Source organism: Cotesia glomerata, linkage group LG2, assembly GCF_020080835.1.
Source record: "Cotesia glomerata isolate CgM1 linkage group LG2, MPM_Cglom_v2.3, whole genome shotgun sequence".
In the NCBI taxonomy this organism is placed as follows: domain Eukaryota; kingdom Metazoa; phylum Arthropoda; class Insecta; order Hymenoptera; family Braconidae; genus Cotesia; species Cotesia glomerata.
In genome coordinates, this window is record NC_058159.1 from 6,863,488 (window position 1) to 6,887,696 (window position 24,209).

Here is a 24,209-nt window from a genome sequence, read left to right on the forward strand (position 1 = left end):
CATAATTTATAAAAATAATAAAATTATTTAAATACTAATGTTTACTTTTTTAAATTTTCCCGGTAAAATTAATCTAAAAATTAGTTGTCAGTTTATCCGCAGCAGTCAATAAGCGCTGGTTCGCATTGCAAAATTTAAATTCGTAACGACTGTTAGACAGTACCAAGAAGAAGGCAAAGATGGCAGAGACGTAGTTGTTAACCGTGAGCTAGCGCTGGTAGTCTTTCCGTTGTCAATAACGGACACTGGTAGAGTATAGAGTACCCCGGTACACAAAACGTTTGGATACACACACAACAGACCGAGCTCGTATCTCGTCGCCAATAATCACCGAATACTGAAATATCACTAACTAATTAAGTGTGACAAAAGTAAATTTTTGATTAGATCCTCGTGTCCGATAACGACAACAACAACAGTAGCTAAACTATTGTCTAAAGTGACTAACATAATAAAATAGTTTGATCGAGTTTATTGGCATTAGTGCGGGCGTGCCTTTGAGTCCTTTTTCCCGTACACAATAGTTGCTCGTGTGATTATATATACATGTCCATACCTTCACATCACTCATCACATCGGCTCACATGAGATTTTTAATGCCTCGGTAACTGTCAATAAACACTACTATTACTATTATTATTTTTTTTATTTATTATATTTAATTCAATGTTAATCCACCGGTTTTTGTTAGTTGAATTACAACCACTGGTCTGTCCTCAGCATCGACCACCAGAATCTCCAAGCAGCCTACCTCAGCTCAGGACGTCAGTAAATAAACACACATTGAGTTATTGGCATTGTCTTCAGGACAATCTCCACTGGTTTTTATGTCGTCCGTGTCTACGGCAAGCAACTGATCATTAAATGACCATGGATCGCAGCGTTTGCAATATCGCCACTGGCACCAGCATAAACATCAAGCGAACCGATGGTGAGTTTTGCCCGCCAACACTTTATTTTATTTTTATATTTATTTAATTGTCATTTTATTTATTTTTATACGAATAATACTAAAGTTAGCCGACGTGTTTAATTTTTTTTAATAAAATATTTTCAAAAAATTACACTTACATTTTTCCACAAATAAAAATTTTTTTGTAATAATTTTTTCATTAAAAAAAATTATTAAAATTTTTAAATGTCGGCTAACTTAATTTTCATTTTATATGGTACTGAAATTATCAAACAAGACACCTGAATTTATTTTATTTATATAAATTTAAGTAACTGTTTTTTTATTTTATTTAATATACACTTTGGTAGACAGACATTACACCTGTGTAACTAGAGTGGAGTAAAAAATCACGTTATCTTGATCAGCGTTGATTATTTTTACTCATTGGAAAATTTTAGCTCCTATGAAAGTCTCGCCTGGGTTTGGTGACTAGCGAATTCGGGTAGAAGCGAGCTATTGAACACCATCATCGGTATCAACCGGTTATCCATGAGATTTGTCACCGACATTCCCATATTCGGGGAATCTCCCTCTACATTTTTTGCATTGCAATCAAACTCAGTCTCATGCTCGTGTTGTTTAACTTAGAGTCTGATGATGACTTTTATGGGTTTAATTTAGACTCAATTATCATTTGACAATTTTATTTAAACTAACAAAAGCAAGCAGTTAATATTCAATATAAAATAATTACAGTGCAATATTATAATTTATTATTTTAATTGGAAAAGTATGTATTAAAATTTTAAAAACAGGTATTTGAGTGAAATAAAATTTTCCGAGTATAAACTATTAAATAAATTAGATATTTGCGTGTTTCAGACCAATATATATGTATGCTAGTTATAATCTAGAGCGGTGATGGTTCTAATGTTAAATCCCGTTACTCGTTCAATCTGAATCAGCTGCTGCGACTGGAGTTAATGAAACAACAATTACATTCTCACAATCTTACATTATCTACTGGTTTTTATGATAAATAATAATTATACCTGTCAATATAAATTGCACCAGAGAAAATTAATTAAATATTTCCTTGATTTTTAAGTAAAAGGAAATGGATAATTTTTAATTCTCTCTTATCATTTTTAATGTACTTGTAAAAATACCTATCGAGTATTTTATAAATAATAAGCCTTCAATAAATTAACAGGTATTGTCTGGCATTAAGTACAATGACGGACTTATGCAATGCAAGTATAATCCCAGTCAATAATTTTCCGTCAATGTTAAAAGTCAAATGACTTTTATCAAAAACAACCATCTAATAAAAAAAAAATAATATTAATATTATTTTTAAAAAAGGAGTTAAATAAAGGGATATACTTTTAATATAATAAGTAAGTAATTTAGCTGACCTACAGAAGGATGCAAGTGAAACGGGTCACTTAGTAAAAACGACTCGATCAATATTACGCGAACTGCAATAACTCTTCGTGTTTAACGTCTAGTCGATATATTTATATATTATATACTTAACACGGCAAGTATCGAAAAAGACAATAATTATTGTAAACCGCGGATAGACGGTTGAGCTAACATTGACTTTTAATATTAAACCAAGGTAATTATTTTTCCAAGGTATCGGTATTAAAACTACTGTGGTCTTTTTTTTTTTTTTACTAACTCAATAAATTTTATTTATTACCACAGGTCAGCTTGCCCAAAAAATAAAATCCAATTTTGTAAGATAATCATGAGTTTATTTACTGGCTGCTCGAGGAGTGAGTCAGAACATTCGCCAAGAAAGGAGCGGGTTTCCTAACGGCCCCTTTTAGCCGTACTCTCTCACACCTATGCTACAATTATACGTACATAATACATATATTCATGCTTCGGCGTATTGTGTCCATCTCAGTGCCTAACAACGCACGTGTACCAAAACCAATCGCGTGGGTACGGCTTCTTTCTCTGTAAAAACCTAATAGTTGGGAGTAAATTTGTCCGTGTCACTGAAATTGATCAACTAACTCCAATTATTTTTTTTTTATTTTTATACGTAACATAATCTCAAAGTAATTGCATACATCCGTATCTATTGATTATATAAAATACAATATTACATGGAGGCTAAAAATCTCAAAGAACTAGAAATTAAGAAAGGGAAAGTTGTCAGACCAGAAGTATTGCTATCGCGAACTAGGGTCAAGCTGTCGATATTCTAAACGTGGGATGTTAAAATTGACTAATCATTTCTATTTATAAATTCTAACATTTCATAGATATACATATGAGAAATATATACTGTGAATTAAAAATAAAAAGTACCTCAATAGAGTTATTGTTACATCAATGTGTATAAATACTCTGACATTGTCGAGAGCTTTAAATTAAATTAAAAGTAATTTTAACAAACCGCGATTGCATTTAATAATTTAAAAAAAAAAAAAATACACCCGTGGGTGTTTTCGATGGCTTTGAGCGGTGATGTAAATTCACTAGATTGCTAATTCAAGCAATTATGTTGTCCGAATAAAAACTACGCCGGATACGCAGTTTGCTCAGTTAAACTCACTAATACAATAAAAAAAAATGAATAAATAAAGTAATGTAATAATGATGTTTCTCGGTTTGCCATGACCTTGGAGAGTTAAACTTGTCTGGTGCAGAACCAAATCGATACGTATTTATCGTGACAGAAAATGTCTAGTAAAATAAAAAAGCAATACATAAAATGGTGACAGCTGAGTGTTCTAAACCATTTGTCGTATGCGTGACTTGAATTATTGATATAAACACAAGCGTTACTTTATGTTTTATTTTATTCTGCTGTGGATTTAGATCCACCGCGACAGGGCATTCCCTCGGTAGGATCTATTTGTGTGAAGAACGGCTATTTAAGCATCCAGTATCTAGATCTTTTAAGACAGATAGCTCTTGACTAATAATAGACTTATGCAAATACTTTTCGCGGATCTGGGTGTCATGCACTCTCTCCTCTGTTTCAATAAAGATGCCATCGATATATTTTAAGATAAATACTTCCACGATAAGGTTATCATAATATTTGTTTTTATTTGATATATAAATTATTTTGGCTGTAAATTATTCAAAAATATGTTAATAATATTAATTTTATTTTTATATTTTATTTAAGGTACATTAACTAATTGTATCGACGTGTAAAATCACTTAGAGTCTATCAAGATTGAGATTAAAGATACTCTTAAAGCGAAGCTCGAAAATAAAAAACAAGATGACGTGTAGTCCTTGTCGAAAAGCAAATCACAAGTGGTTGTGTGGGCGCTGGAACCTTATAAGGACGCTTGTGTTATGACTTATCTCACTTTATTCATGGACATCATTCTTATAAAGAAACTTTATCAAAAGCATATTTAATTATCTGTTCTTCGAGTGCTTAGAATCATATTCATAAGCATAAGCACAGCATACAACATTTATCAACAGTTAAATTGTTTTTTAAAAATCAAGATTATAGCGTGGAGAATTTTTATTTCCTGTATAGTGGCATTGTCTTGGAGGCATGCTCGAGAAAGGCATGGTCCAGTTACTCGCTGGGTGAACTTTTTATCGGATGTCGCCCACGATGAGGACGACTCTTCCTAGAGTTGTTGTTTAATCCTTAGAATATTGTATGAACACTCGATACAAGCCTTTATTTTCTTGGTTAATGTCTAGGCGGTGAAATCCGTGTAAAAGTTAGAATGCACTCGCGTGCAATGAGGTGGACTAAACTTTTTCAGACATTCAGCATCGATTAGAAAATCGATAGAAATTTTAATCCTTTTTTTAATTTATTATTTTATTAATATAAAGAAAAAAAATTTATTTGAATCAAGTAAATAATTTTATAGAACTTCATCTTCTTAATTTGAATAGAAAAATTTTTAAACTAAAAATTTTTTTTTAGTTCAAGTAAATTTTACTTGATTCAAGACATCGAAATTTTTCAAAATTATTTTCTTGGTTCAAGAATTTTTCACTTGATTTAAGTTGATTTTTTTTCTGTCTATAAATTTTGTTTAGAAAAATTCGAAATATTTAAAAAAAAATTTCTGCGATTCTAAAACAAAAATAGAAAAAAAATTGCAGTAACCTTGAATTAAAAATACTAAATTTAAATACCGATAGATAAATTGTACTATAAATTAATAATTTTGTTAAATATCAGTAATATAAAAATGAGTTTAAAAAGCAGAACAAATTACCAGACAATTGACAGAAGCTAAATCGAATTATAGAATTGAAACGAATTGCTAAATTGGTATCCAGCAATTACGAGTCAAGAGTGTAAATCTCAATTCGAGAATATTTATAAATCTTACGAAGCAGAAAGTCTCGTAAACATATCGACCTACACTGTTATTAATTTCTAAAAAAAGCGAAAGTTGTACTTTAGTTTACTGACCTTTTTCGTCATATCAAGACAAATATTTATATATTTTAGACTACTTTACATAATATTTATTATAAGTATTTATGTACCTCAACATATGTTTACATTATGTTCAATTAAGTGCTTAAAAAATTAATTAAGTGAAACAATATTTAAAAATGCGGAATTAAATAAATGAATCACTTTGGATTTAAAAATAAACACGGAAGAGCTTAGCAATAAATTAAAATAAATTTTTATTAACTAAATCAGATAAAATTGATGTAATGAAAACGTCGGTAAAACGCATACCCGATAACTGGCGCCCTGGTTGAATGTTTCAAGAACTAACTATGCACTATAATAAAACTAATAACTATAAGTAACTATAATTATAAAAATAACAATAACAATAACAGTAGGCGAGACATTTAGCTGCCCACTGGTAAAAGATAATTTAACAAACTCTCAAAAACTGACCGTAGAAAATTTATTTCACGGCAATTATTTGTTACAATAGATCAATTAGTTTTAATTGCAGGGTCATGTACTTGCGAGGATTAACACCCGTACTTGTTATCTCAATAAGGGAAAGTAAAATCTCAATATCGAGAGATTCAAGGGCAATTTGTGGTAGAACAAGACAACTAACATATGTTTACTTTAAACAATATTATTTACAATTTGTGATTTGTAATCAAACCTAGCAACGAGACTACTGAGACAGGATGCGGTCGCTTAAATTTACTGTTCAATAGATTGTGACCCCTGCAGCTGAATTGATACAACCGGAACTAATTTCAGTTCACAAATAATTCGCGACGAAAAGGCGAATTCAAAAAAAATAAATAAATAAATAAAACAAAGTAAGCTTATGCTACTGTCCTCTATTTTTTGTTTCACGCTTCAATTACTTTGGCCGAGTGCTGATAATTTTTTGCTATTAGCAAGAGTTATCTAACTCGAATGAGTCTGGAAATGATGGAGCGTAGGTTTTCTTTCAGTCTCCATCTCGAGTCTCGCCTTAAAACATGCCTCATAATTTTTATTTTCTCTAGAAAATAATAAACAAATAAATAAATATTAATAACATTGTAAATAATTTTCAGACACTAAAGAATTATTAAAGAGTACTGTGTGTTGTGACAATGCAAAAAATATCGATTCAACGAGCAGTAGGCAACGCAGACAGCGAAAATGTTGACGCAACCTACATCCAGGCATCCTTGATATCCTCCGAGCAGAGCACGAAATTTTAAAACTGGCGAAAATATATTTTAAACAAGTTTTTTCATTTACAACATTGATGTGGATTAAAGTGTGTCGCAGTGATGGAGATTACACTTGACGGCTGATCGAACCCGTCGACTACGCTCGGATATTATCGTGTACACACCCGCACCAACAACCACTTTATTATTATTACCATATAATATATTAAATTACACTTGGTCTCTTGGTTCTGGATGTTACAAATGGGTTTATGAATCAGTGCCGAAGCCAGTCCTGCCAGTCGTCCATCGTGTCGTAATCGAGTAACATCAAGAAACGATACAAAAAATATAACTCTACAATCCAAATGATATTCTACATTTTCCGTCAATGCTCGCGACCTTGACCTATGTGGCGTAGCAGTCTCGCGGGAATAAAGTGCGCGTGAATTTAAAAAAACAAGTGTCGCACTGTTAGCACGTGTTGACTTAATCTTTCTTTTCGTCAGTCTGGAAATTCCCCCCAATGCAAAATAATACATCTGTGCTGGGTTGGCAAAGCAATAAAATAAGAAAGGACTATATTAACTCAGAAACAATGCTTCAGTCGTTTAGAGACTCACTCACTGTGATCATTACCAACACATTATTTATTAAAGTTTCATTCATTTGTTTTGTTTAATTATATAATACACTGTGAAAAATCAAATGTGTGAAAATGGTTGCCAATTAATTACATTAATGATTTAAATTAATAGTTTTTTATTTTTGTAAATATGTTATTATACACCAGACTGAAACCAGAAATTTTTTCTACTTTACAAATTGAATTGAATGTAATTTTTTTAAATTGTGTAAACGGATGATTAAGAACAAGTTCTCGTTTACCAGCCAACCAGACTAAAGTGATTGACTCCGACACGTATTAAAACTTGATCGTCTAGGGTTACACTGTTCGAGCTTATATATCGATGTCAATATGCGTTCGATCGTGTGATCACGAATCAGTTTTATTTACTCAAAGCTGCATCTACATAATTTAATACAATACTGGAGCACTGTACTCGCCATTTATGTTGATATATTCCAGCTAACGGTATCAAATACACCATGGGAGCGAGTTTAAATTATTGCCATTAAATTGCCTTGGCACGTGCAGAATTTGCCAGAAGATTATCCAGCCACTTGGTTCTGGATAGAACTGAACTTGGCCTACAATTCATTTATATTTTTGAGAGAATTTTCTGGGAATGATGGATTGGCTCAGCAAGTGCGTTTGTGGCTCCAAGGAGGCTAAGAAGCAGAAGAAGAAAAAGAAAAAACATGCCAAGAAAAACAATGATAAAATTGATGTTTATGTAATAGATGATAATGATAATGATAGGAGTGATGTTAATGTTGATGATGAAGTCATAAAAAATAACAACACTGTTAGTTTGTCACGCGTCAACGAAGATCGTGGTCGCGAAGAAGAAGCTAAGAGCGATCGTGTAACAAGCGACCTTGAGGATTGTCGTCAAAAGGAAGTAACACAGATTAATGGAGTAGATCGACAAGTGAACTGCGTTGATAAAAATAAACCAGTTTTATTGAATGGCGATGAGTTTTCTGCAATCGACATCGGAGAACGTGAACCTGAGTTCTATGACTCACTCTCAGACACCTCTCCGGTGGAGACTCTCCAAAAAGAGCACTCAATGTCTATGTCTATGTCTTTGCATCAGTTCAGCCGCAGTAGCAATCAGATGTTTGTCCAAGATCGTGAGAAAGACAACCCGCTTCAGAATAAGTTGTTCGGGGAGACTGAAGTCGTTAAGTCCACTAGCGAAAATGACTTCCGCTTCAATTCGAATTCCTGCAGTTTTATTGTGCCAATAGCCGACGATCCCAAGCGTAAAAAGCATCAAACGAGGATTAAGAATAATAAAAATAAAAAAATAAGTTCGTCCATTCCCATACCGTCCAAACATCGGAATAGTTCTGTTTCTAGTCCACATATTAAACAAAATGGTATTTTTATTCAAGTATTATAATTTTATTTTATAGATTTTTGTGTAAAAAATTTATATTTGTCCTTGAATTATATAAAAAAAAAAATGAGACAGTTATGTGTGACAATAAATAAAACCGTGGCTTTGAAAGGAGTATTCTTCAGCAGGCCGACAACAAATTCAGTGATACCCTCACTAAAATTATCTTGTAATTTCGTACACGAAAGCGGCTAATATAATAGCAGAGTATTTTGTTGACGTTCTATTACCTCTGGTCTGTCAGTCATACCAGTAACAGTGTCCCCGTAATTTATTTCACCATGTAATGTCTGTCTGTAAAAAATAACTGGCTACATGCTCGCGTTATTCACTGGAATCCGTTAACACATGAATCGCTACCTTCTACATTTGTCTTTATTAATTATTAATAATTTTTTTTTTATTCCAGGTCGCATCCACTCGGCAATAGTATCTGGTGTCAACTGGGAGCAACAAAGTGTCACAGTAGAATGGTTCGAGCGCGGCGAAACCAAGGGAAAAGAGGTAAATCCGTGAATTATTAAGCGATAATCTTTAATAAAATATTTCTCTTCTCACACGGATACACTTTTATAGTTTCAACTTATGAATTATAACTAGACTCTCTTGTTAATTCTGGAGCTTGTTCATCTCGAAGATTAACGCCCGTAGGTCATGGTTACTGAGCTATTTTCACCAGAGATTATGCAACCAACCGAGCAACCTGCGAAAAACTATCGAGAACGCTAGTCTATTTCCGACAAGCCTGCTGGGCTGTTTGTCGGAGGCTTTACTACTTTCATTTATATTATTGTGATAAAAAAAAAAAAAAAACCCCCCGGTGCATTTATTTATTCATTTATTTTCATAAAATAATTCTGATAAAATGCCTCAAAGCTTCATACCTCGTCGCAAGGTTATCAATATAATGAAAAAATAAATTAATCTATTTTCTGTTAATAATTTATAAGAATGAAAACGTTTTAAAGCTCATTAGTAACGATTATTTTATTACAGGTGGAGATGGACGCTATCATCGCATTAAATCCCGAGCTTACTCCACAGTCTATGCCTCCGCCACAGATAAACTCGTCTGTAAATAGATCTAAGGTAAATAAGTTTGTTTTTTATTTTTATTTAAACACAAAACTTACAGCAAGCACCATGAAGACGTCATGAAGATCAATCACTCTAATACACTCGTCCGGTATTTAAATTAATTTATTGTTACCAATTCTTATTACCCATTGGTAAAGGCGTGTACCGCGTAAATAACTTATACTAGTTTCTTAAAAAGAGTTTAGTTCTAGGTAGCGCAGAAGCACGAGCTAATAATATTTATCGACTAGAAAGATCGAAATTTGTTGACGCGTTGCTGGGACTACCATGAATTTTTCTATAACCTGTTCCGATACCAGCAAATAATGTGCCGGTCTGATACCAGTGCGTCTATTTGTACTAAAATGTTTCAATACATGATTGTCTTCCAGGTAAAGTTATTGAGCTTAAAAAACACTGTAAAAATTACAAAAATTCACAGTGATGTTAATTTAATTAATGGTTTGGTATAAAAATTTTAATCACCATTGGTGTAAAAGTTTGAGTATATGGGTGATTCTTTATAAGGATGTTTTTTGCTGTCCCGGGAATTAAAAAAAAAAAAAATTGTTATTTTGTGACTAAAAAAAATTTATTACGAAAGTAAAAAAATATTTCTATTTGGAGGATTGAAAACTAAAATGAAATAAATTTTGGTTTTTTTGCTATGAATTCGTAAACCACCGAAATGACAGTCCCCTGGGCTGTCCTTTTTTCAAAATTGAAACTTTAAGATTAAATTTCAAGTTATTCGTTTACAATATATAATTTTGTCGATTTGTTTATAAACTTAATTAGTTAACTAACAATTTTCTTCAATAAAAAGTACCGAAAATTCATTTGTTTCATTAAATTCATTAAACCAAAGTTTGTCCTCGGTGTTTCAAGAACAGTCCCCTGTTAGAAATTCAAAGCCAAAAAAAAGAAAAATCCAGCGTGCTATTTTATGTTCTGTACACGAAAAGAACAAGATGATATTAGATATCATCCCAGATTATACTCAGTATAATCTAGGATGATATCCAGTGTCAATTTTATTTAGTCTCAAAACACCGTTTATGCTGAAAACATGTGTCTGAGTGGGCCACGAGATACTCAATCCTCTGGTAGCTATTTTTATTTATAAAATTGGATCCATAAGTCTTAATATTTTACTAATTAATGAAAATATTCATTGAGAACTTGAAAAGTTGAATGCATTGAAATAGTTTGTTTGATTTTTTTCGATTTGATAAAAGAAAAACAGTCCCCTGGCATACAGTCTCCTGTCATGTTATATGGCAAAAAATACACAAATATAGAAAAAAAAAAAATTCAATTGGCTGCGAATTAATTATCATTAAGCTAATAGTTTTGTAGCCCTTGGTAATTTTTTTTCTAATAAAGTCCAAAATAATTTGGTCGGACAATTTTGTACAGATTTAAGACGTCCTTAGAGAATCACCCATGTATAAGTGTCGCAAATTTTTTAAATTTATTTAATTAAAATTAAATTAATGAAAAAAATAAATTAATCGAGTCGATTGTTTATAAAATAGTAAATAAAAATAACCATGACCGCGATGTAATCGAATCTCAATTAGATTGACCTTAGAGCAACCGGAGCACTTTAGAAGTCCATGTTGGTCAGTAGTGTCTTTGAGACTTAAAAAGACCGCGAGAGTTTACTTGACCCTGTCTAACCATCTAAACCGAACCCCAAGGATCTAATCGAATCTAGTCAAGTTTTAAATTGACAAATGATCAACTAATGTGGTAACGTATTTTTCATCTATGGACGCTGCTCTTCGACTGTCAACGGCTCGCTCCTGGAATTTTGGATCATTTATTTGTCAACCATGGACATTTATTTCCTTCCCCACTTACTCCATTTATTTATTTATATTTATTTTTGCTGAATCCCACAAAAAATCTAAATACAAATATTTTATTTCTCCATCAATCCTGTTACGTTATTTAAATGTGCGATGGATCAGGATTCGTCTGACGAGGACGAGGACGGAGCTGACGATCTGGACCAGGAGGACGGATCTTTTGGCCGACACGGCGCACCGCCACCAAGAAACGGCCTAGCTTCAGCAACACTATCTGTACGAATCACTCGTAATTTGGTAACGCGCACTCCCTAGCAACATTTTTTCCCTCATTATCACAATCACTGTCATTTTTAATTATCAGTTGTTATTTATCATACATACAATTTTTTGGAACCCTCACGGTACTAATAGAGACAAATCGGGAGGTATTAACCAGTAGTGTCATTGTCAATAGTTAAAAAAAAAAAAATTAAAATAATTGTTAATACATCTTGGATTAATTTTAATTTAATTTACTGTAATTTATGTGTGGCATTATTTCATGGTATAATATTATTATATGCACTGGAGTAGATGATACTCTTCACGAAGATTAAAGAGACACGTATGTTGCCTTGGGAAATAAAAAAAACAGTCATGAGGAATCCGGAACATTCAACAATAATTTCCAGCATAATAACTACTCAACATTAGGAGCACATCTTTATTTTTTACCCAACTTTGATGCTGTATATTTTAAAATCGCTTTACATTAATGTTATATTAATAATAGTATTTATTTATTTTTAATTCTTAAACCACTTTTTATTAATTTAATCCTTAGCTTAATTGCACTGTCATATTATTATTGTTCTATTTTTTATTTTAAAAATATTTCATTTTTATATTTTTATTTTGCAGCATTCCATGAGGCCATCTATTCCAGTCAAAGGTAAAAATTATTTTTATTTTTTAAAAATCTAACTGGGTGAATTTCTTCAAGAAGAAATGAATGTAAAGAATTTTAACACCTCTGGATTATTTAATTTTCTGAGAAAATTTCAAAAATTTAACAAGCAAAAGATGTAATCAGATAAGAGTATTGACGTAAAGTTGGGTTGTTGGTAAATAAATTTAAAAACATATATTAAAGCAATGTGTGTTAGTAGTCGGAATTAGCCTGTCATGACAAGGGGGTGAATTATCGCCCGAGCGGTCTGGGGTCTACGACCATCAGCGGAATAAGCCTTGTATGTAGTGTTAGACGTTGTGTGGCTATCGATATTCATCACTATATGTACAATATACCAGCCCAGGTTGGTGTCTAGGCTATAGCTGCCGCACAAGGGCAAGGACCCCTGGTAGTACAGTACAGCGTGTACACCGTCGCGGGCTGGTCATACATTTTTATAAAATTTATAAAATTCAAATATTTAAAAACACTAAAAATTTTTCTTTTTTATTTTAAAATGAAATTTATTCCATGGGCTCATTTTTTTAAACGCAGAAATCAAATAGTTGATGAAAAATCCGCTGTGATTGCTATTTCTGCGCCGACTATCAGTGAAAAAATAACCAGAGGTTTTTAAATTTATTTTTATATTTTAAATCATACAATATTTTATAAATCTATTTTTTTATTTTCAGCAACATCAAACAAGCAACCGAGAAATCAAACAGGACGTCCAACAAATATAATGCCCCCGGTGCTGTCAAATGGCCACGGAGATCCAGTTCCAGGTCTTACGAGTCGCCGTGAGGTAGAAAATATTCCACCAACACCCACCACTCCAGCATTCGCTAACGTCAGTTCTATGTCACTAAATAAATCCAAAATCCAGACTTCACAGCAGCAGCAGCAACAGCAGCAGCAGCAGCAACAACAACAGCAGCAGACAACAGTGGAGAACGGACGAGGAAGACGTTCAAACGTAGTCAAGGAAGTTGAGAAGCTGAAGAAGAACCGTGAAGAGCGGAGACAGAGGCAAGCTGAGCTGAAAGAAGAAAAGGAAGCCCTGATGAACATGGATCCTGGTAATCCCAACTGGGAGTTCTTGGCTATGATTCGAGATTATCAAAGCACCATCGACTTCAGACCTCTGCGCGAGTCCGACTCGGTCGAGGACCACCAGATAACCGTCTGTGTGAGGAAGCGACCTTTGAATCGCAAAGAGCTCACCAGGAAAGAAGTCGACGTGATCAGTGTGCCCAGCAAAGACCAGATGGTTGTCCACGAGCCGAAGCTCAAGGTCGACTTGACAAAGTATCTCGAGAACCAGCACTTCAGATTCGACTACGCCTTCGACGAGACTTGTAACAACGAAATAGTCTACAAGTACACAGCAAAGCCGCTGGTTCAGACTATTTTTGAGGGCGGCATGGCTACGTGCTTCGCTTACGGACAGACTGGCAGTGGAAAAACCCACACCATGGGTGGAGACTTCAACGGAAAGACTCAGGACTGCAAGAAGGGAGTCTACGCGATGGTCGCCAAGGACGTCTTTAAGTATCTAAAGTCCCCAAAGTACCGCGTGATGAACTTGGTGATATCTGCGAGCTTCTTTGAGATTTACTCGGGCAAGGTCTTTGATTTGCTGGCTGACAAAGAGAAGCTCAGGGTACTGGAAGACGGAAAGCAGCAAGTCCAGATCGTCGGGCTCACTGAGAAGGTCGTCGAGAGTGTTGATGAAGTTCTTAAGCTCATTCAACATGGTAATAGTGCCAGGACCAGTGGTCAGACCAGCGCTAACTCCAACTCTTCGAGATCACACGCCGTCTTTCAAATAATTGCACGGACGCCTGGTACTCATAAGGTTCATGGTAAATTCTCGCTTATTGATCTTGCGGGTAATGAACGAGGCGCAGACACTTCTTCTGCCAATAGACAGACGAGTAAGTTATTTTTTTTTATCTCTTGAATCTTCCGCTTGATGATTTACTTTTAACCTTTGTTTTATTTTGATTTATAGGGATGGAAGGTGCGGAAATTAATAAGTCATTACTTGCTCTCAAAGAGTGTATACGTGCTTTAGGCCGGAAAGGAACTCATTTACCTTTCAGGGCTAGTAAATTAACTCAAGTACTCAGGGACAGTTTTATTGGTGAAAAATCTAAAACGTGTATGGTAAGTTTTTTTTTTTAATTATCAAAAGCTTGTTAAAAATTATTTTTTTTTTTAATTATTTATTAAATAAATAAAAATTTTTATTTAATAGATTGCTATGATAAGCCCAGGAATGAGTTCGTGTGAGCACTCGCTAAATACTTTGCGATACGCTGATCGAGTGAAGGAATTAGCAGCGACAGATCCCACTGAATTAAAAGCATCGCCTACTGACGACGATCAGTTATTCAAAATAGAGGAACAAGCCAATGATAGCGCACTTTCTGAAAGTGATTTGGCGCAACTTCGATCATTAAATGTTCGTAAATTTTTTTTTTAATTATTTTATATAAATATAGTTTATAATACTAACATTAACAGGAAATTGGACAAAATTGAAAAAAAACGCAGATTATTGATTGCGCGACGTTTCAGCCATTTTATTTGGCCTTCTTCGTGCGTCTAAAACATATATAAAAATATCAACAATTATACAATAACCAAAAACAGTCAATATAACAAGTTCATATAATTAGGCAATATAAATATACCTCAATTCATACGCGTAACAATATAAAACTTATTATAATCTATTCTTCAGCTCACTCAATATAATTAACAAAATTCGTTTATTTTATTAATTAAATAAATAAGAACAGCTAGCAGATAACTTGTACATGTAAATATTTTTTTTTCAATTTTGTCCAATTTCCTGTTAATATTAATATTATTGTCATTTACTATGGATGTGAATTTTAATAATATAATTTATTTTACTGATATAATTTAATTTCAGGAAGGAGAATTGTCTCAAGATCTGTACACCTTCCACGAAGCAGTTTCAGCTCTTCAACTGATGGAAGAGGAAGTATTAGACACGCACAAAGCAGTGATTGACAGTTCAAACAAATTTTTGAACGATGCACACGAAGTATTCAGCGCAACCCATGAAGTGGATTACGACCAAGAAGGTGAGTTTATATTTTTACAAAAAAAAAAAATTATTTGCAATATACATATTTGGCATTTTGAAGCACTGTTTCGCTAGTAGGACATACAAATTTTATTTTTTGACACATTTAGTAGCATAGACGAAAATTTTCAAAATCTATCGCTTTTAATTTAAAAATAGTAGCATGAGTCCTTGTACAATTTAAAAACTCGGAAGCCTCTAGGTCTCGAGTCAAATGTAATTAAACAAAATTTAAAATAAAAAAAAAAAAATGACGCCCCAACAATCAAGCGACATGTCAACATCACAATCACAACCTCGCGTTTCATGACAGATTCTCGCGCTAACCCTAAGGCTAACACGATCTTCTCATTAACTGATGCTGATGGCTGGGAAGAAGACAATGACCAGAAATCATCCAGTGGATCAACAGTTAACATGGGATTCATGGAAGACTTCAGTAGCTCCGATGACGACGAGCGTGTCGACACCCAGGATGACACTTCTAAAAATTCTCCGTGGAAATACGAGCGTGGTAGGTCCACCTCCAGCTCCAACTCCAGTTTAAACTCCTGCGGGTCTAACAAGCCTCTGAAGCCGCTTTCGTCCATGAAGAAAAAATCCGGGTCACGAGTCTGTGTGACCACCAAGAAAATAATAATGGACAAAAATTGCACCATTAAATCTTCGACGGTTCAGAAAATGCAGAACATCAACAGGATCGCCAGCGCCAATCCATGGCTGACTACTGGCAGAAAAAACAGCAAGTGGAGTTGGACCGGGAAAGTAATCGATCATCGCGCTAAGCGATCTACTTACAATTTCAATACAAATAGTTCCAGCTCATTAGCTAACGAGGATAGGTCTGAATCTGGACTGGGTTCAATTACCAGAAGCCCGAGCCCCGCGGACGCTGATTTATTTTACAGCAACGATCCTGATATTCGTGCCAAGGTTTTTGGACTCGCTGCTTCCAAGACTAGAGTTACTCGCAGCAATTCTTTTCAGTGCTTTGATAATGTTCAAAGGAACTCCGAGACTGATGATGCTAATGAGAATAAATCACGTACTGATGTTAAAGCAAATATTTGTGATTATAAATCACCGATTAATTACCTCGAGAGAAAGTCTCTCGCCAATAAACACAGATTCTCTAATTATAATGTACGAAAAAGTCTGTATGCTGTTAATTCTCAGGCTGAGTTTGTTGACAATAACTATCTCAGTGATAAATCATTCCATCCGTACATTAATAATGATTATAAATTTGATGATAATTGTGATAATAAATCTAATGAGGTTGTGACTAAAAATAAGTTATCATTGTGCCGAAGATTTATGAGGTTCATGATGACTCTATTTTTAAATATTGTATTTCTTCTTATACTTCCAGTAGTTTATATTATTATCTTCGTTTATATTAAAGATAAATAAGCATTTTTGTATCAATGCATTTTCATAAATTTATCTATATGCATTTATTATTATTATATATTTACTAAAAAATCAGTTTAACTATTTTATATTACCTGAATAGGTTGTGCTAAATATTATATTGTCTAGAAGCATAATTAAAAGCCATATATTTAAATTTATATATTAAAAATTATTGAGTGATTTTTTAAGCATGATCGCATGATTTGCATTATCTAATAATGTTTAAAAATTTATAAAATGTTATTATTGTTTCAAAAACAACGCCATAATTAATGAATAAAAAATATATACATATATTTACTCTAATCTGAATAATTATAATTATTATTTTTATTGATGTTATAATTAAAAATTGAAAATTTTCTTTATAAGTATATTTATGTACTTTGATACTTAAAAAAAATGTAACGCCAGCAAACCTTCGCAGATTTAAGACGGAAAAGAACAAAGTTTGAGTCACCGAGCATGATGAGGAGGTTTTCATTGTCTAGACGTCTCGTTGAAAGAATTCAATTTTCCGATGGTACGATATATTTTTATATCAGCCAATTTACAAATCAATAAATTAATTGCTTTGTCATTTAATGTCCACAATTTTTTTTTATTTAATTACTAATATTGGGAAAATCATAAAAGTCATGTCATTTTTAAAATTTCGTTGATTGTGAAGAAGAAAAAGTATAATTGAAAAAAAGGTTTAACTTTTTTCTTTTTCGTACATCAATAAGGTCCTGGTGCATAAATTAAAAAAAAAAAAAAAAAAGTTAATAAATTCACTGACGCTTTCATTAAACTACAAACTACCTCAGGCTTCCATTTTTGTACAAGAATTTTGTTAAATAAATTTTATTTTGTTTTTGTTTTAAATAAAGCGTGCCATACACTAATGCTCTTTAAAATTGTAATATATATATATGCACTTTTTGTACTAATCGCATTTAAGTATGATAATTAAATTAGCTAACATCTGAAAATTTTTTTTTATTGAAAAAATTGTTTAAAAAAATTTTCACTAGCAGAAAATTTGAAAAATTTTAAGTGGAATTTTTTTAAAGTTTTTTTTTTACTTGTAATTTAATCATTTGAAAAAATCAAAATTGTTTAATAACACTAAACTTAGTTGACATTTTTATTTTTTTTTTTTTAAATTATTAAATTATAAGTAAAAAATATTTTTTAAAAATTGCATTTATAGTTTTTTACAAATGAAATTTTTTTTTAATAATTTTTTCAATAAAAAAAAAAATTATAAAAATTTTGAGTGCAATTTAAGAAAATATTTTTTGCTTGTAATTTAATTGTTTAAAAAATAAAAAATTGTTTAATAATACTAAAGTTAGTCGACGTTTTTAGTTTTTGATTATTAAATTATAACTAAAAAATATTTTTAAAAAATTGCACTTATAGTTTTTAAAGTTTTTTTTACAGATAAAATTTTTTTTTATAATTTTTTCAATAAAAAGAAATTATAAAAATTTTTAGATGCCGGCAAACTTAATTTTCATTAATTTCAGCATCATATTTAAACGCTTAAATGTTAGTATTGCTTAGAATGTGAATTGTTGACATAAAATAAAAAAATAAATGTAAACTAGAATTATATTATCAATATAAAAAATTTTTAATACATAAAATCATAATTAAAGCTTATCATTGGTCTAAAACCGGGCACCATTTAGGATTACGGAATAAAAATTGTGTGTTTCAGCGTACGCCAAAAAATGGGAAGAACTGTTGCTGCAGCAGCGAGACACTATCAACGCTGCGCTGGACCAAGTCAGTCAGTTCCGGAGTCAGCTCGTCCAGGAGGAGCGTATCAGTCAAGAGATGACTCGAGTGCGTAACACGCGATACAACTAACTCATCGTTTAAAACTAAACAATTTAAGTAAATAATAAAAAAAAAAAATTTTAAATATCAGCTATTATTTCTGTAAGCGATTTAAAAAGCATTACTTCAGTTATTACTTTTTAAAATCACTATCAGCATCGTGAACATGCATTTGACTATCGCGTAAAACTATTTAGATCTACGGCCAAGGTTACAAATGAAATTATATATTTATCACTTTGATCAAGAGCATTGATCAAAAATGATTAATTATCTAGCGATTGTCAGGTGAATGCGCAACCAGATTGTTACGATAAAATTATTTTTAAATTTATAATAAAATTACTCATATCAAAGCGTTAAACTGCTGATTATTATTTTTTAAAATTACTAATTGAAATTTATTTATAAAGTACGTTTTACAAATTAGGTACATTGTTATTTTTTTTTTTTCTTGAACCTGCAGTTAACGTTTTTATCTCGATCTTACAATTACCTATAAATAATAAATAATTAAAGAAGTAATAAAATAAAAATCTTGATGTATTTTTTCGATAAAAAAAAACTGATATCAAATAATTCGAGTAGGCCTATAATAATTTATCATTTTAAAATGCTTAAGAGTTCTTGTATTTATTAAACATAGTGAGAAATAATATTAATTATTGATATTATTATTATTATTATTATAATTATTATCTATCATTATTATTAATACAACTTTTAAAAAAGAGAAATATCAATATGTTACGCGGGATGTTTAATAAATATTGAGATGTAAAAAATTTAACATGTTATCACCGCTTTTATGAGAGTAATTGTTAATGGATCATTAATTAGGACAGGAAAAATTATTATGAGTGTGTATGAATGCATGGAAGCTTGTTAAGTAATTTAAAGAATTTACAGTCGAAGATTTTAAAATAATTTCTATTATTATAAAAGTGTAATGATAATGATACTGAATTTTTTTTTACTCACCGGGGACTTGGTACCGATAAAATAATTTTTTTTTGTATTGTATTGTATTGTATTTTATTTTAATTATTATTTTTATTTTTATTTTCGTGCATCAGGTTCCTGGCACCTAGCTTTGATTGGATTAAAAATGAATGAGCAAATGAAACAAGTAAAGCCAAATAACGACTGACGAGAGTTATTTAGATTTTACATTAAAAAACATTTTTAAATCGCCTTAAGTATTTTTTTTTTTTAAATAAGTTATTAAATGAAGATGATAAATGTAACAAATGATGAAAAATACTGTAACCCAACTGCGTTCACTAATTTTCATAACATCTTAAGTAGAGTTTATGTAACCGGTTAACTCCTGATGTTTTATTTTAAATAACTTTGTTGTCCTCGACGATTGAATTAGTGGCCTTTAATAATAAAAACTATTTAGTAATAAATTTTTATTGTATTTAAAGAGAAGAAAAATATCAATTTCAGTAAAAAAATTTTATTTGTTACAATCAATGAGTCCAGATGATAATAATAAAATAAAAGCATCAATAACTCGACCAGCAAGTATATAAATCAAACCTCTCACAATTTTATAAATAATTACCTCACTTAAAATAAACTCAATTTTATAAATATAAATATAAATAACATTTTTATGTACATAAATAATTTATATTCGCAGCATTTCATTCAATAAAACGCTAGTTTATTAAAGCTTCGTCTAGTCGTCTAGAAAGTCACCGCTACCTTCATCATCGAGAATTATCGTCCGGTCCCGGTCCCTCATCAGAGACTCTTGGCTGAGCGCCGGGACTTGTTTCGAGAACTCAGTGGTAGCCCAGAGGAAGAGATCCAGCGTTTGCTCGGTACACTCTGCGATGAATCTCACAAAAGGTCTCACGTCTCCGCTGTTGGCGATCTGGAGATACTCGTAGTACTTGTGACGATACTGCTTGTGGATAATTACGGGCGGGTAGCCAGCTTGCATTAAAATAGTGTTCATTAGGAGTCTAGATGTCCTGCCGTTTCCGTCAGTGAATGGATGAATATGGACTAATTTATAGTGTGCTAATGCTGCGTATCTGAAAATAATTTTAATTAATTAAAAAAAAAAAAACTCTTGTTAATTTTTAATCATTTAAGGTGAAAGATCCAGTTATTAACACTTGCAATTTTATTTTAATGAAAAAAATAAAATTTTCTCAAAAAACCAATTATCTTAAAATTTATAACTAAAAAATTATCTTTATTATTAAAAGAATAAAAAAAATTTTGTTTTTAGAATGATCATATGATAAAATGAATTTTTTTAGTGGAATTCAGTGTCATTGCAAAGATCTTGACTTGAATTTGTGCTTTTTTAAGGTTTCATATCATTCTCACCACATATCATTCTAGATACATAATGAATAAATGACCTTGTATCTTGTGAATTATTTACATTTTTTAAGATATAAACTCATTTCAGTGTTACACTCATCGAGATCTTTCATTTGAGTACCCACATGGCATTTTTCATATATTTTATATATATGGTATTTGTGAAATATATAAATATATAAAATATATGAAAAATTGATGTGGGTACTCAAATGAAAGATCTCGATGAGTGTAACATTGAAATGAGTTTATATCTTAAAAAATGTCAATAATTAAGAAGTGCCATTGTATCTTCTCAACTAATGATATTTTTAAAGATATAAACTCACCCCGACATTACACTCATCAAGACCTTTCATTTGAGTACCCACATCAATTTTTCATATATTTATATATTTCACAAATACCATTAATATAAAATATATTAAAAATGCCATGTGGATACTCAAATGAAAGGTCTTGATGAGTCTAACATCGAAATAAGTTTATATCTTAAAAAATGTCAATAATTAAGAAATGACATTGTATCTTGTCAGCTAATGATATTTTTAAAGATATAAGCTCACCCCGACATTACACTTATCGAGACCTTTTATTTGAGTACCCACATCAATTTTTCATATATTTATATATATTATATACATTATGTATATATGAAAAATATATCAAAATGCATGTGGGTACTCAAATGAAAGCTCTTGATGAGTGTAACATCGGGATGAGCTTATTTCTTTAAAAACGTCAATAGTTAAGAAAGTACAGTGCAATTTAACAAAAGTAATTATTTAAAAAAGCAAAATTTTATTTATTTATAGTTTAAAAGTCACGGCAGTCACATAGTGACTGCAAGGTTGCAAGTATATATTAATTTATTAGAGTTGATTTTTTTTTTAATTAAAATAAAATTGCAAGTGTCAATAACTGGGTCTTTTACCTTAAATAGACAAATAAATAAAAATTTACCTAACGGGATGCATCCTAATAGCTTGTTCACTATTAAGCCAGTCAGCAAACTCCTGCATCAAATAATGAATATCTCCAGGTCCTGGAGGAATATGTCCACCAACATAAACCTGAGTCCGTCTGAAATGTCCACCCTCAATAGGATCCACGTGCCCTAGGACCCTCCTATGAATCTCCAATAAATCTTTAATCGTAATAGAGCCGACTCTGTTGATCAGCGTAGCGTTGATATACTTCATCGCAGCATCGAGTCCCAAAATTTCATTGTGCTCATCGATGCTCTTGCCTACCACCGCGGTTCTGGTCTCCACGATCGCTCTAGTTTGCGCAAGATTCATAGTGTTACCCTCGATCCCCACGGTATGATAAATATGCTGAAAGTAGGCCTCTTTCTTGGCCCTTATCAGCGCAGCATTATTTTCGGGAATCGCCGACAACGCGTCTCGCTTCTCGTCAATCCTGCTGAGAGTTCTCTTGTCCAGCTCCTCGACGACTCTCGCAGTTCGCTGGCGATTCGTCAAAGCTCCCTCGTGGTTCGGCTCGTAGGTGAGCGCTTTTACGTAGAACTCATCCGCGCGAATTATGTCATTTTGAATTTGCTCGAGGAATTCTCCGTAGTGATTCAACACGTCCGGGTGCTGAGGAGCCAGCGCTACAGCATGTTGGAACAGTTTTATGGCTTTCCGACGTTTGCCAGACAATTTCATGTCCAGAGCTAATTGCAGAGATGCAATTGCCTCGAATTCGTCCGCTACATCGTTGGAATTCGATGATGATTCTTGAAGCTCTCCAGGTGAGAGAATTGGAAGGCCTAGATTACTTTCGTCGTGCACGTTCAGGACATTTTCGGAAGGCAATGGTGCAAATGAACGTCTCACCACCTCTCTTTCTATAATTAAAAATAAAAATTTAATTATTCTTAACTTACTTGCCTGAAAACATCTTAATGGAAGTGGGACATTTATAAATACTTTACCTGAAATGTAAGTAAAATTAAAATAAATTGTAAAGTACGATGATAATACTGCTGTTATAAAGGCTAGAAGTATTCCACTGGATATTATTATAAATAATTTAAATTTTTTAATGGTTGTAGCTGGTGGTGGTCCTTTTTCATTGTTCACGTATGCTGATTTTTTAGTGAACAACATGTAACAATCGTTTGAACAATTGGACAACATTGTCGACAGCTTATTTCTATTTCCAATCCTGAGTCTACTGCTGTTAGTCGAGTGGTATGTCGCATGCTTGATATTAATTTTATTACTTATCGTCGACACTTTATTACACCAGAAACTTCACTCGGACAAATGATATATGATAAGTTTGTTTTAGTATTGAATGTTCACCATTGACGTTAGCCAAATATGTTTTGATCACACATACACATCATTATTAATCATGTGGGTTATTTCAATTGGTTAACTAAAAACTATTGAGTATTTTACAGGCTAGATGTCACTGAGTGTAAGTTATTTTTCTCCTATTTCTTAATTCTTTATCGACATGAATTCAAAAAAATAATAAACATATATATGTTACTAAAATTAACAGACAATTTTTGATTTTTTGAATGAATAAAAATTATAAGTAAAAAAATTTTCTACATGTCAAATTTTGTATTTTTTTTTAATAATTTTTTTCAATAAAATAATTATAAAAATTTTCCAATGTCGGCCAATTTAATTTTCAATGACGACATTAAAGTTAGCTGTCTAATGACAGAGAATTAGTCTAATGATTAGAGAATTTTAAAATTTTTTAACGAACAAATTTGTTCAAAACATTACTTTTAAAAAATCGCATTTTTTATTTTTTAAAATTTCTACATGTCAATTTTTTTTTGCCATAATTTATTTAAGAAAAAAAATTCTAAAAATTATTAAATATCTGTTAAAATTATTTTCATTAATTTTCATAATAAACATTGCTAATTATGAGAGTACTCAAAAAAACTTACATCTAAATTTTTATTAAATATAAATTATCGATTTTAAAATAATTTTTAAGGCTTTACAACGTATAAAATTTTCCTGTCTTTTTATCAATATTTTTTCTGTTTATTTTTAATTAAGTAAGAGCCAGTTTTTCAATCCGAGATAAAAGTACTGCCATTGTGATAAAAAAATAAATAATTCAGCACAGTGACATTGCCTACGAATAATTCTCCTTG

General features: G+C 31.8%; 2 protein-coding genes and 1 long non-coding RNA gene across 9 annotated transcripts; 1 reads left to right on the top strand and 2 right to left on the bottom strand.

Moving 5' to 3' along the window:
* Positions 1 to 182: 182 nt before the first annotated feature.
* LOC123259956 (kinesin-like protein KIF2A) lies at positions 183 to 18,792 on the top strand. 7 transcript variants are annotated; one of them, XM_044720802.1, is made up of 11 exons: positions 183 to 604; positions 692 to 931; positions 8,942 to 9,036; positions 9,529 to 9,621; positions 11,586 to 11,699; positions 12,327 to 12,357; positions 13,053 to 14,297; positions 14,375 to 14,529; positions 14,621 to 14,827; positions 15,305 to 15,479; positions 15,795 to 16,925. In XM_044720802.1, the coding sequence occupies exons 2-11, from the start codon at positions 865 to 867 to the stop codon at positions 16,892 to 16,894; spliced, it is 3,282 nt and encodes a 1,093-aa protein (XP_044576737.1). In that variant the 5' UTR covers positions 183 to 604; positions 692 to 864; the 3' UTR covers positions 16,895 to 16,925. The 7 variants fall into 7 exon arrangements, with proteins under 7 accessions (XP_044576737.1, XP_044576738.1, XP_044576739.1 ...); XM_044720803.1 differs by having other exon boundaries at positions 721 to 931; XM_044720804.1 differs by lacking the exons at positions 183 to 604; positions 692 to 931; positions 15,795 to 16,925 and adding exons at positions 7,123 to 8,512; positions 17,325 to 17,420; positions 18,606 to 18,792.
* LOC123259959 lies at positions 5,765 to 7,119 on the bottom strand. The gene is made up of 2 exons (XR_006508353.1): positions 6,426 to 7,119; positions 5,765 to 6,345 (listed from the first exon to the last, which is right to left on the bottom strand). It is a non-coding gene; the product is annotated as an uncharacterized LOC123259959 (long non-coding RNA).
* Positions 18,793 to 20,169: 1,377 nt separating the features above from the next.
* LOC123259958 (protein adenylyltransferase Fic) lies at positions 20,170 to 23,427 on the bottom strand. The gene is made up of 3 exons (XM_044720807.1): positions 23,013 to 23,427; positions 22,037 to 22,925; positions 20,170 to 20,775 (listed from the first exon to the last, which is right to left on the bottom strand). The coding sequence occupies exons 1-3, from the start codon at positions 23,215 to 23,217 to the stop codon at positions 20,415 to 20,417; spliced, it is 1,455 nt and encodes a 484-aa protein (XP_044576742.1). The 5' UTR covers positions 23,218 to 23,427; the 3' UTR covers positions 20,170 to 20,414.
* Between the last annotated feature and the right edge of the window lie 782 nt (positions 23,428 to 24,209).

What these genes read in the sequence shown, in the direction of transcription:
- LOC123259956 (XM_044720799.1), top strand. Translation starts at nt 7,753, where the DNA reads ATGATGGATTGGCTCAGCAAGTGCGTTTGTGGCTCCAAGGAGGCTAAG. An exon ending in GCCATCTATTCCAGTCAAAG is followed by an intron (nt 12,358 to 13,052) that starts GTAAAAATTATT and finishes TTTTATTTTCAG; the next exon opens with CAACATCAAACAAGCAACCG. An exon ending in CGCAACTTCGATCATTAAAT is followed by an intron (nt 14,828 to 15,304) that starts GTTCGTAAATTT and finishes ATTTAATTTCAG; the next exon opens with GAAGGAGAATTGTCTCAAGA.
- LOC123259958 (XM_044720807.1), bottom strand. Translation starts at nt 23,217, where the DNA reads ATGTTGTCCAATTGTTCAAACGATTGTTACATGTTGTTCACTAAAAAA. An exon ending in TAATTTTACTTACATTTCAG is followed by an intron (nt 22,926 to 23,012) that starts GTAAAGTATTTA and finishes TTTTAATTATAG; the next exon opens with AAAGAGAGGTGGTGAGACGT. An exon ending in ATTAGGATGCATCCCGTTAG is followed by an intron (nt 20,776 to 22,036) that starts GTAAATTTTTAT and finishes AATTATTTTCAG; the next exon opens with ATACGCAGCATTAGCACACT.